The sequence below is a fragment of the Dromaius novaehollandiae genome, chromosome 7 (assembly GCF_036370855.1).
Source record: "Dromaius novaehollandiae isolate bDroNov1 chromosome 7, bDroNov1.hap1, whole genome shotgun sequence".
Taxonomy (NCBI): domain Eukaryota; kingdom Metazoa; phylum Chordata; class Aves; order Casuariiformes; family Dromaiidae; genus Dromaius; species Dromaius novaehollandiae.
The window spans coordinates 31,699,969-31,712,718 of NC_088104.1; the positions used below are offsets into that span (position 1 = coordinate 31,699,969).

Genomic DNA, 12,750 nt, shown 5'->3' on the forward strand with positions numbered 1-12,750 from the left:
ACATCTGAATTATTGTCTGAGAATCTGCAGGGCTGACGCTTTTGCAAACTGATATGCTTGCACCAATCACTAGGTCACCTGCAGCAGTTTTGATTGTTCTTGCCTTAAATTAGTCAGGCATGCAGATAAACTAACTCTTCCTCATCTCTTTTTTTTTTTTTTACTTTCAATAAAACTGGGTATTTCTGTTCTCTGAGCCTTCCCAGTGTCTATAGTGTCACTCTCTTCTTCAGGTATAACCAAATATACTTAGGAAACTCTCCCAAAACAAACCAGAAAAAATAAGTAAAACTGGATCATAGAAAATATGAAAATAGCACAACTTCCTGAACAGCAGCCAGGCAAGGCAGCACGGAAAATATATACACCAGTTTCGAAAAGCACTTCACACATGCTGAGCTTCTTTAGGAGAATTTGTCCCCAAGAAACCATTGGACAAGCCTTCAGCTGCACTCTGGGACTAATAATAAACTCTAGAATACTGATGTACAATATTCAGTTGTAGATCTCAAACTATAATGAACTTTTCTCTTTATCTCAGGAATGTCTCCCTCAGATCACTTCCATTCGGGAAGTGTAAAGCCTATCTTGTCCTATCTCAAAGAGCATTTTGAACGTTGAACCTGGGAATTTAAGCCATAACTTACTGTAGCAAATAGTCATTTCTGGTTTGGGATATAGCCAAGAAAAATATTTATAAAGCTTCATTAAAATGGTTTTCATTTTCACTAGAAATTATTACTGACCACTAAAGGGGAGAGAATATTGGGCTGCATTGCTCTAAATTTTTTTTTCCGCTGTATGTTTTCATCCCATCCCCCTCAGTATTGCATCTTTTTAATACTTTTGCGTAAGTAATATTTCCTTCACTTTGAATCCTGAAGGGAAACCAAAAAGAGTCAATTCCTGTAGGTTTACAGGTTGTTTTCAACTTGTTGCTGTAATATTACTAAAAAGAAGGAAACTATGGAAACAAGGATATACATCAAATATTAATGATACCTGTTGAACAGTGTTGCATTGGTATGAAATAATTTGAAGCACTGAGTAAAAACATCCCTGAGGCATATCTTGTTACCACTGTAGCACTCGTGCTTCTGAAACTGGAGATGCTAGAGAAACAGATAAGTAACTAGGTAAATCACATTAGAGTATTCAGTTACCTAAATGATTAGGTGGGAGGGAAGTCTTGTTCACTATTGAATATAGGATTATTGCTGAAAATCCATGGAAGTCAGGGAATGTGTCGGTCTCCGTAAATCAGAATTTACAGGCTATTTCCTAACTCGCAGTGTATGAGGCTTTGACAAGCTGCAACTATGGGAAGCAAAGCTATTCCCAAACTGAAAAAGCATTCACCAAAGTTTTATGTGCATACTGCATGTTCAGATTACAGTTTTAAATAGTTTAAAACGAGGTGCAGTCCTGAGTTGGAGGGGGTGGTGATTTGGTTTTGTTTTTTTCTTTAATGGTTGTCTAAATTGCATAGTATGAGCAGTCTTGGCTTTCATGAGTAGTCATAGGGGCTTGCAGCTTTTTTAATCTTTTCCCTTTGGTTAACCAGAAAAGAGGGAGGTAGGGAAGTTACACGTTTTTCCATGCTTTTTGTTTTCAGAACTTGAGACCACTCTGTTCATTTTGTACTATTATGAGCACTTTACTTACTGTGTTTGTATTTGTTGTTAGAATGATGTGGTCTGTGTAGTAATGAATGTGGCTCAATGTTTCATATTGGATTTTATCAGTAACATTCAGAGGTACTAACTGAAATATTGTGCTGTCTATTTCTAAGAGGTTATTGTAATTTATCACAGTTGATTTAGATCGTAAATTCTTTGAAGCCAAGGACTATCTTTCTGGTTTTTGGGCAGCCTCCAGAAAAATGAGATGAAGCCTCTAGGTGCTACCCTCCTACAAACAATCATAAACCGAAGTTCAGAATAAGTAAGCATCAGAAGACCCAGGGCTTGGCTCTGATGAGCTTACTCACCAGCTAGGGAAGTTAATAGGGTAATTGATAATGCAGACAAGAAGTGGGATGAATTATTATCCTCATTTTCGAACATAGGAGACTGGAGTGATGCTGAATTCTTCTGCAAATTGGTCCCAAATAGTGTTCTCAAATCAGATCCTAAATTTTGTATTCTAGTTAAGTGCCTTGAGCTCAAGACTTAAATTTATTCTCAATATCTGCGCTCCTAGTAAAGAGAATTATGTTGCTTTTATAAGACCTTTAATCCTTATATGAATGTTTTTAAAATTTGCTTTTTTCCTGTTGTATGTCATACTGAAGATGTGATTACCACTGCAGTGTTCCAGGACAGATTAATTTTAGCACCATAACACCTGAAGACTGGTCTTTCACTGAAAAGCGTAATATTGTTTATAAAATAAGCAACAGCCAACTTTACAGTGTTAGATTGTAAAATTATTTACCAAGGGCTTAACAACTCGGTTACGTTCCCTTAGAATAGTTAGAGATGTCTATCTCTGCTGTTGGATCTTCAAGTTACCAGATGTTAATGTCAAGATGATAGTAGTTTCATTTTGTATCTCATGTTGAAGGGCTGAAGTAGTCCCTATTAAAATGTGCAGCTTGCTGAAATAATCTAGTTTAAATTCAATTTCCTATTCTGCATTGTTTAGAAGAAAAATTTCTGATGTTTAGATAGTGCTCTTCAGATTTCTTTTAAATATCTATCAAATAGCAGATTGAAAAGGCTACACTGTCTGTCACCAGCATTTTAAAGTAAATAACTCTCATCCTAGCTAGCTGATAGAAAAACACTGTTAGTTGCTAATACTCTGAAGTTCCTGGAGGCTGAGTGTTGAGGAATGTGGATCCCTGCATATAGGCTTTATGGCTGACTTTTGTATGAGATTATGTAAAGAAAAGAAACTGTCTCTTTGAAGAAATGGATTAACAAAAGAGACCATAAAAATGTGTATAAAACAACCAGCACAGAGAAGACACTTCCAGTTACATGCAGGAAAAATGAAAGACATAATACAGTAAATCAATGTAGAAAGTGCTTTTCTTCACAAGGCATGTTGCTCATGTGGCATTTGCTTCCAGAATCCATCATCGAATTCAAGAAAGGAGATTCAGCACAGGATTAAACTTTTATGCAGATAGGACATTCACAGTTAATGAGACAGGTATGTTAAGGGTATGTTTCAAGTATTTGAAAGGAAGAAAGAGACTGCCATTACATTCATGTTCTTCCACAGAGTTGGGAGTGATTCCTGGAACTTCTTTAACATGTTGTTTTTAGACTGAGGTCATGGATCCGTAGCACACGAAAATGCTATCAAACAGCCGTGTTTGAGTACCGCCCATTTACTGCTTAGCTCTGCCTTTGCTGTTTACTACTTTTCAGTTCAAATAATCAAAGCACCCAGAACCATTGCTGTTCTCCCTGTCCCTTCTTTTCTTTAACCACAAGATACCCACTTTGTTTAAACATTTTCTTAGAGCTTCAAACATGTGCAATTTGGGGGTTACAGTTATTCTTCCATGTTGTCACTGTGTGTTTTTCTCTGCTCCATAGAGCTTCTCCCTCTTTATCTTTCATAGATGTACAGTTAATGTGATTTTTACTTGACCACTCCAGTCAAATCTTCTCTGAAATTTCTGAAGATGTTCTGTGAAACAGTAACTCAGGGAGGTACTACTGGTGATATCTACGTAAGACTAGCAATACATTTAATGTAGTAGGTGTTGTTTAGGAAGTAATTTTGAGGAGCAAGGAAAAAATGGTAGTTTTTGTTAGAAGGCACTCACAGTTACTTGGCCACTTATGTCAAAATACCATTATTAAATTCATGTGAATGTAGCATATTTATTTAAGTACATTCTTGTAGATTATTCATGTGAGTATAGGGACTCAGCATTTTTTCCCTGTTGAAGTTGTTTTGCTAAGAAAATGTTAGGCTTATTCTTTTTTCAGATGTAATGGTTTTCAGTATAGGAATTTTAGTTTAAGAAACAATAATAAAAATGATTTGCACTTCATGTTCCAGTCTCCTTTGGTACACCTAAGTACATTTATCTGTTCTGTAGTGACTATCTCCGGCGTAGGATTTATGTATAAAAAAGTACTTATTTACATAGGTAAACATAGGTAAACTACATGAGGTAGTTAAAATACTAGAATTTAAAGAACAGATTATCATCTGTGGTAATGATACTTAAAGTTCAGATTGTGTTCAAAATTTTCTAGATATGAAAAAAATATTGAAAGTGCTATTAAATTTCCAGTGTGCTATGGTTAAACTACTAGCTCTACACATTCATGATTATATTTCCAGGTGTGTTGCTTTTCTCAATTTGACAGTCAAGTGTTTCTATGAATCAAAATTTAAAATAAGAATTTTTTTAATCTATAGTACAGGTGACATTCACAATATATAGACAGAGGCACAACCACTTTAAAATAGGCAATTTCAGATTTTGGCCTCAGCTGTAGTCAGTGATCTGTCGTTTTCCAGGCAAGTCAGAGATACCTCACAAGGACTATGAATATGGTCCAGCAGGATGACATTAGTCAACAGTATGCTCCTTGGAGTTATCTCTTGCTAGTTTAGTTCTCCTAAAACTTCCAGGAGGTAACAGTGAAGTTTTACAGGAGACTCTGCAGAGCTGATGGATAGTAGTGGAGAAACAGAAGATGGTAATTTGGTGCCGTTGTTTTGAACCAGGTTGGGTGAATGAAGATGGTGCCTTTGGATTGCCCACAGACATCTCCTGTTGCAATAAATGGAGCTGACAAATGCTCTTGCAAGAAGAGAGAGTCTTCCTGTGTGTAGATGCCAGAATTTGAAACACAGATTATGTTCAACTTGAAATTCAGAGGATAAAGTTTGAAAGTGTGTTGGTTTTGACATTAATAGTTGTAATAGTCTCCATTTTATCTAATCTCTGAGCAAGGGATTGTTGCATGTGAAGGGTAATGTGCAGCACACATGAAGAATGCTGTCCAGAAATTCAAGTGTCCCAGTCACATCCAGGGAAATTATGACAAGGAATGGTTTTCCTCCAGAGATAACTTTGCTCACACTACCTTCTTGCCCTGCCTCTTTGCCCCTGCTGTTTTTCCTTTCATGACAGATACCATCTCTGAAGCTGTTGTGTTAACTATTGGAAGTTCACCTGTGCTTAAAAGAAGAACAGGCCTGCAGTATGATATACTACTTACAGTAACGTCACTATCATTGTGCCCTGTTAAAATCTTCGTCTTTAAGCCTTGTTCCCTATCCATCTTTCTAAGAATTTTCTTAAATTTACCAGAACTTGCAGTTTCTTGCTCAGAGCTGCAGTACCCCTAAAGGATATTTATATTACCCTCCTGCTGCCTGCTTGCCTCCACTGAGCAGTAATGTCCACAGCTTGCTCAAACCAGCAGCGAGGTCTTGACTCCAGCTAACAAGTCGGCAGAGCAGAGCCAGTCTTTCCTCATCCAGTTGTCTGAGGAGGAAGCACATCTTGCATGCAGCTGTATTTTATTCTGTTTCCCTGTGGCTAAAATCTGGGTAGTTCATAGGGTAGCTGGTAATTGTGTGTGCAATGGCAAAGCAGTGTGCTCCCCCCGGCCCCATTATAATCTTCAGATTCAGTCTGACACATCTTCAGGGCATAATACAGCTCAAGATGTGCTTCTGAAGTGCTATGTAGTTTGATGGAGTGAGGAAATACTGAATGTTTTTCTTGTACAACTGGTATTTTCTATAGTGAGAGTCCTGACAAGAGAAGCTTTTATTACCTTTTCTGCTTTTTTTCCTCTATTCCAGCCTGTTCTTATCTTCCTCGTAGAGGTACTCGCTGTATCTCTTAATGTTATTTTACCTTTCGGGCTAGTGTTGTGTATGTTTAGAGCAACTCTGGTGGCAGTTCTGCTATCTGATTTGTTTTAAATATATCCTTGTTGCTCTCATGTGAACAGCAGTCTTGCCTGGGAGAGGCAGTCATTTTTCAAGGTGTGGCTGTGCGAGTGAGGCTCCCTGGTGGGGAGCAGTCCCAGCATTTACGTACTCCAGCAAAAGTCTCTCGAGAGCCAAGAACGCTGCTGGTGAGAGATTTTCACTGTAGGGAGGAGAAGGTGAGAAGGGGCCCAAAAGTATTTTATAGGCCATACTGGACTTTTCCTGTCCAATCGATGGAGAAGGCGCACATATGCAAGGCTGAACAAAAACCACTGATGCCTTAAGATGTGAATAACAGCTAGATGTTTGTTCATCTATTTTCTGCATAGATTCAAAACCGGTTTCACTTTTCTTTTTTGTCATTCTGTTTTTTATTATACGCTGTCATTCTTCCGATGTTATGAGAATGGATATATTTGTCTTCCTTTCATCAGTGAATCAAAATTCCTCCAATTTCTGCTGTAGAAGGAGCTAACTTGTCAAATTTTGGCAGCAGCTATCCAGTAATTTTGCAGTGTTTTCTGTTCTTTATTGTGTGGATTTACTAGGTAGTTTTTATTCTATATTTCCTATTTAAATCTGCATAAAGGAGAACTTTCAATGTTTAGGGATTTCAGAGCTGTAAAGAAGTGTGTCACTGTGAAAGTTTGTGGTTTTTTTTTTTTTTTAAGAGATAGAAATGTGCTGACAAAAGAACAGATGTTGTGATACTGTTAAAATGTCCTACACTGCTCTCTACTGGAAGAGTGAAAGTCCAAGTATTGTATTAACTGTAGGAATAGTATTAGTTCAACTCTTAAGAACCATTATATATGGTTGTTATACTATTATATAACAGAAACCCTTCCACAGTGGATGTTTACCTTCTTCATCCCACAGCCTTACTGGATTCCTGATAAATATTTATTTTTGTGTGTGTGCGCGTGCACATGTGAGGGGAAACAGAGATTTGGTACTCAAAAGGCCATGATGAAATAGCCATCTCCACATTTCATGAGGATTATGAATTAATTGTTCCTCCTTTACTATAGAAGCCCAGAGGTGAAGCGCATCCATTGTGTTAGGGATAACACAGAGACTTTCATGCCTTTGAGTTTGTCATCAAAAATCTCCGTTTGACAAATATGTTTGTGTTCATTTAGCTTAACTATTATGAGTAATGGCATAGTAATTGGTACCTGATATTAAGCAAAGTATGATGATTGGGCAGATGAAATAAAAAGGAGAACTGTAGAGAACAGATGAAACAGCAATCAGTAAAAAGATGCCAGTTAATGTCAGCTATATGTTAAAACTCAACTGTACCATCATTATTACAGTCAGAAAATAAATTGACTTCATTAAAATTCTTTTAATACTTTGGCCAAAAATAAATCGGTCCAATAAATGTATCCAGAATATTTTTCTCTCTATTGCTGTTTTTTCTGTTTATTGTTTATTCTTATTTTTTATCTGAAAAACAAATGAGAAGGTTAGCTTATGAAGGTCAGGCATGAAATGTAAGAAGCATTGTAATAACCACTTATAACTAAACATAACTATACATGCTGGTATAACACTCAGGATGTTTCCATATACTTCAGGTCTTTGTTTTGGAGGGTTTTTGGTAACTCTTGTAGTAATTGCAACTCATGTGTGTTTCTTCAGGTTTTGTCAGTCATTTAATCTTATGCTTTCAGTCGTTCATCTTTGCTTTTAGATATCTATTCCCCCTGCAAATACCCTGTAAATGGCAGGGATATGCATAAAGAACACTAAATAAATGATAATTTCTAATTCATGGGTTTAAAAAATCATCAGAATTTAAAAGGTGGCCCGGCTGTGGCAGAAGCGTCATTTGGTGCTTACACCTTTTTAGGCAGCAAAGTTAATCAATGGGAGGTACAAGCCCTCAGGAAAACAGTATTTGTGGAAGTTGGCAGTTATAGAAAGATTGATCTGCTGCTTGGGTTTATTGGCTGAAGTGAAGAGACTTGCTTTCATCTTGCTCATGCATCAGATCAGAGGGATGTATCTGAGGGTGAAGGGGGTGGGGAAATGATGCTATTGCTTTTTAGACATATTTTGCTTTCTCAGACATCTTAGTTATCTGACTCATCTGGATGGAAGTAGGCGAATACAAAATTTACAGGAGTCCTGTGCCCTTCTGGAAAAGCAGCTGGAGGTGAGATGACATGCCCAGAGGCAACCAAAAGGGTACTTCACACAAATACGTACCAAGTTTGGATGCTAAATTTGCAGTAATTTATATAGGAATAAAATTGCTCATGTGTTGGGAAGTAACAGGCTGCTTAGTTTGATAATACCTCTGGAACTGCAGGTTTCAAAAATACACAAATACTAGGAAGCAAGTATGGACGGAAGGATGCTCAGCCATCTTCCACCTTGCTGTGGACAGCAGTGGCCTCTGTTTGTTTAAGCCTTGTGCACATCTGTGGCTGCCACTGCCTGTATTTATGCAAGATCCCTGCAGCAACCCTGGCCTTGATGCAAACCCTACAGCAATTACACTTTTACCTCTCTTGTGGCAAGTGTGTGGTGTTTGAATACTCATGTATACAGGTATCTGGTATTACTAGCATTCCTCTTACGTCCTCGTCTGTCCTTATCCTCTCTCTTTCCTGTTGATATATCTTTTTGTTTTTGCTTTCCTCACATGTGTTTGCTCACAGACATTCACTCACCTTTCCCTCTCTCTCTTTCTGTCATCCCTCTCTCTCTTTCTGTCATGTGGAATATCCATGAATCATTCTTCATCTATATCCATTTTCTGCAACTGTCACTTTTCTAAGAAACAACGTGCCCTTTTCTTAAAGTCATTGGAGATGTTGCATGAATGGAAACAAATCAGTATAAGGTTTCTGCTTCATTATTAAAAAAAAAAAACCCTTGGTCTCCTAGCTGGAGAATTACAACAGTAGAGAGCACTGACAACAGATGTGCCTGTATCACTGTATTTTGATCTACATGCTGTTGCGTTCAAGATGGCACATCGTATTTCAGATGTCAGTAGCAAATTTATAATGTGACTATTATTTATTGGTAAAGCCACAAAGTTTCTTTGCAAGTGTATAGCTAGAGCACACTGACTGTAGTAAACACATGAAGTTTTAATAAAATTAAAAACTTCAGAGTTAAAATGTTGAAAGCTTGGCAAACTTAGCAATTTCAAAAGTAATTTGTAAGACTTAAAAATTATATGTACCTCTGCATTATGTTGGTGGAGGGAAATGAAAAGTCAATACTTGAGAGAAAAGTTGCTTTTCCTTCATATAAAGAAGAGATTGTGATAGCATGTGCATTGCTAATTGCATCCTTTGTTATTCCGAATTTTTTTCCCTTTTAAAGGTTTTATTCTTTTTTGCTAGTATAATGTTGGCATATACAAGTAAGTGGTATGACTAAATCAACTGTACCTCAGAAATCAGACAGGCAATCCATAATTTCTTAACTTATTACACAAACAAATGCAATTTGGGCAGCATTATCACACTTTTAAAAAAAAGTGTACTGGAAAACAAGCAAAACTGTACAAAAGACCTTAAAGGCATTTTCAGTGTACAAATAAAGAAAAGCTGAGGTTCTCTTAAAACATTATGCTTGGTATATTAATAGATATATGTTTGGTTTTCATTAGAACCTTACTTAGCAAAAATATAATTTCTAGTAGAAATGCTTATTTTTTTAGGTAAATTGGAGCCTGTTTTCTTTAAATCTGTGAAGTTACTGTACTAAGTAGAATCAGCTTTTTGCACCATAGCATGTAAGTTTTATTAATCTAGTCCAAACCACTGATACATGTCAATTTGTTGGAAATACATCACTAACATTTTGTTTTGTTTTCTAAAAGACATGATATTACCAAAATGACAGTGCCTGAATGGAAAAGGGTGCTTAGCCTGTCATCTATTGATTTGTATGGGATCAAAATAAAATAGTATTAAACAACAAAGTTACTGAAAGCAGTTTTTGTCTAAATGGAATTTATTTTTCATCACTCTTTTGATTAGAAATAGCTATGTGAAGATTTGTTGTTTAATAACAAAAACAACTGTTGAAATGATTGTTTTTCCAAAATATTATATGTAAATAGTTGGAAAACAAGTATTTGAGTTGGTTACATCTTTTGGTGTATAACTTTTCTCACAAATCTTTTCAGTTTCTTGGCAGTACGGAAGTGGAGCAGCCCAAAGGCACAGAAGTTGTAAGAGATGCTGTTAGAAAATTAAAGGTAAGGAAGCATTTGTAAATTTGTAATGAAATAGAACATATTCTTATCTTCTTTCACAGGTAACACACAAGAAAAGCGTTTCCAGGTAAACACATGAGTTCTAGAAGCAGTTGCTTTTATTAGTCTCTTCACGGACATGTAGGCACTTCTCTATTGTCTGTATTAGCAGATGTTCTTTTTGTTGTACAAATATTTCATTGTCTCCTAGATTACACTGTTATTTCTGGTATAACATTTATGTATCTTAATGCTTAATGCTTTTTCTTTGGAAATTTTAGGGCTTTGTTAGCCCGGAATTAGGTAACAACAAATTGTTTTACCTGCCATTCTCCCTTTATGGCTGTTGAATACCTCTGATTAGATCACCCCAACCTGGTGGCAGAAAACTTAAGAAACAGAACCTTTTCTTGGCCTGATAACTAGTAACTTCAGTATGTCTGGCCTGGCTTTCTCTGTGCTTTGTGGTGCTTCCTTTGAAGGGTAAGGTGGCTCACCTGTGAAGGGTAAGCTTGTTGTAAAATATGGTGTACTCACTTAAGGTAAGCTGCTGGTGCCAGAGAACAGGAATGAGAATGTCGCAGTAAGGTGTAAGTGGACTATGATAACCGCATGGATCCTGGCTATCCCAGACTGCTCTTCACCCAAAGCTATCTTGTCTGATCTAGGTAAACTGCCTGTTAGACTGGTGGTGAAGGTTTTTGATACTGGCATGGATGTCATTCACTCTCTAGCCATGATAATCAATGTTACAGTATATCCGGAAACAGTGCTGCTAGGAGAGAATAAGATTTAAAAACTGATGTGAACGTGTTTATGATGTGGGGCATTACTGCTTTGTTCCCCAGGTATTGGTTTGTGCACACAAAAGCCAGCTATGTGCATGGATGCACGATGCCAAGGGGCTGAGAAAATCAGGCATGAACAATTGCTGCTTAGTTATGTGTTCTTGGGCACTGAGGGACTTGGCAGAAAATGGCCTTCTCACTGGGATACTTCTTCAAAGACAGATAAGAGTGCTTGTGGTATGCTAATGTTTGTTTTTAGTCCTAATGTGTTACCACTTGTTAATTCTTGCCTGGCTGAGGGGTGCTGACTGATAGTAGGTCTTTGACTTTCATGTTGTAATCATCCTCTGAACTTTCTTGATTGTTAGTACTGTTGTAAAATATTTTTTTCTTAAGCCATCATTTCATCAACTCATGTCGGAATAGATGTTTGATTTATACCTCTTTACTACTTCTAGTCAGAAACTCTCAACTCATACAGTACTGAGAACTTTTCACTTGCCAAAAGAAATAGTTTTTGTGCAAAATTGTTGCTTAAAACTCTGTCAACTTATTTTTACCAGCAGGTGGAGCTGATGTTCTACAGTAAGATAAAATAACTTAAAAGGACTTACTTTTTGTTAATACTTCATTCTACATGTTTTATCACAAATATTAGTAGTGTATTTTCTAAACACACTGGATCAGCTGCAATTAAAATATACAATTTTAAGTGTCTGATATATTCCAAAGGGCTGTCCAGGGTTTTTATGCAGGTGGTGTTTTTCTTCATGTTTTCACATTTCTCGGGGTTATACTGCAGGATAAAGAAATAAGAAGAAAATTGGACGCTAATGTTTTAAACTATGCGTTTTTATTTCTAAGATAAATTGACCTGTTCTTGTGGTTTATTACAACCAAATTTTTCCTTCCAATTTTCTAATCAAACTAATTTCTAGAATGGAAAAAACTACTGTAAGGAAGATGGCATCAAGGCATTTGCTTTCATATCAGAACATGCCTAGGCCATTGAGACGTAAAAGTTGTCAAATCACATTTTATAAAGTGAAATGAGTGCTCCTCTTAATTGAGGAAGAATATAATTCACTCTGAAGAAATGAATTTTCAGGGATTGTAATTTCATTAGATGCACATAACACGTACATCAGAGGTGGGACTGTAATATGACCTCAAAGATGCAGTCACTGCAAAAGAAATAATGTCTAGTTTTTTTCCAGGCATCTCCTTATAATGTTGCTAGGGCAAAATAGAGGGAAAGTGTTTTCCAAAAGCCAGGTAGAAAACATGACAATTAAGATGGAAATGTTAAAATGTGAGAGAGAAGATCTGTCTATGTCCTATGTAGTCCCAATTTTCAAATACTTTTACTATTTTTTGTGTTACAGATACTACTTTCACTGTTTTAGGTGACAATATGAGAATAAAAAGATATTTGCATTAGCTAATGTGGCATCTAAATAAAATTTAAAAGCATTAAAAAAATTTACATAATCCATGGGAGAAAGTAGGCTGCAGGAGTGCTCTTGGTCTCAGCTACAACAACTATGATACCCTCAAATCTTTAAAGATGTTTGTGTGGACTGACATGACTGCTTTCTCACTGGAAGTCTGAGTAAAGGGAAAGAACAGAACCTTTATTCCCTGGGCTGAAGGTTAGCACCCAAATCCCAGAAAGCTCTTCCTTTGAAATTCAAGTCTATTTAATAAACTCTCAAATCATACAATGAAGTCTAAATATTAAATAAAAGCACATATTTTTAATTTGCATAGCCTTGATTTGATTTCAGTATAATTCTTTTAAATATTATTTCT

The 12,750-nt window shown here is 36.5% G+C and overlaps 1 protein-coding gene across 16 annotated transcripts in view; it reads left to right on the forward strand.

Moving 5' to 3' along the window:
• Positions 1–12,750, forward strand: part of GULP1 (GULP PTB domain containing engulfment adaptor 1) — a 148,669-nt gene that overhangs the window by 98,163 nt on the left and 37,756 nt on the right. For 8 of the 16 annotated variants that reach the window (XM_064515068.1, XM_064515069.1, XM_064515065.1 and 5 more), the window contains one exon: positions 10,082–10,153. In XM_064515068.1, coding sequence (XP_064371138.1) covers positions 10,082–10,153 — 72 coding nt within the window. Of the gene's footprint in view, positions 1–7,998; positions 8,087–10,081; positions 10,154–11,004; positions 11,176–12,750 lie in introns of those variants that run through there. The other 8 variants (XM_064515059.1, XM_064515060.1, XM_064515058.1 and 5 more) reach the window with 2 other exon arrangements.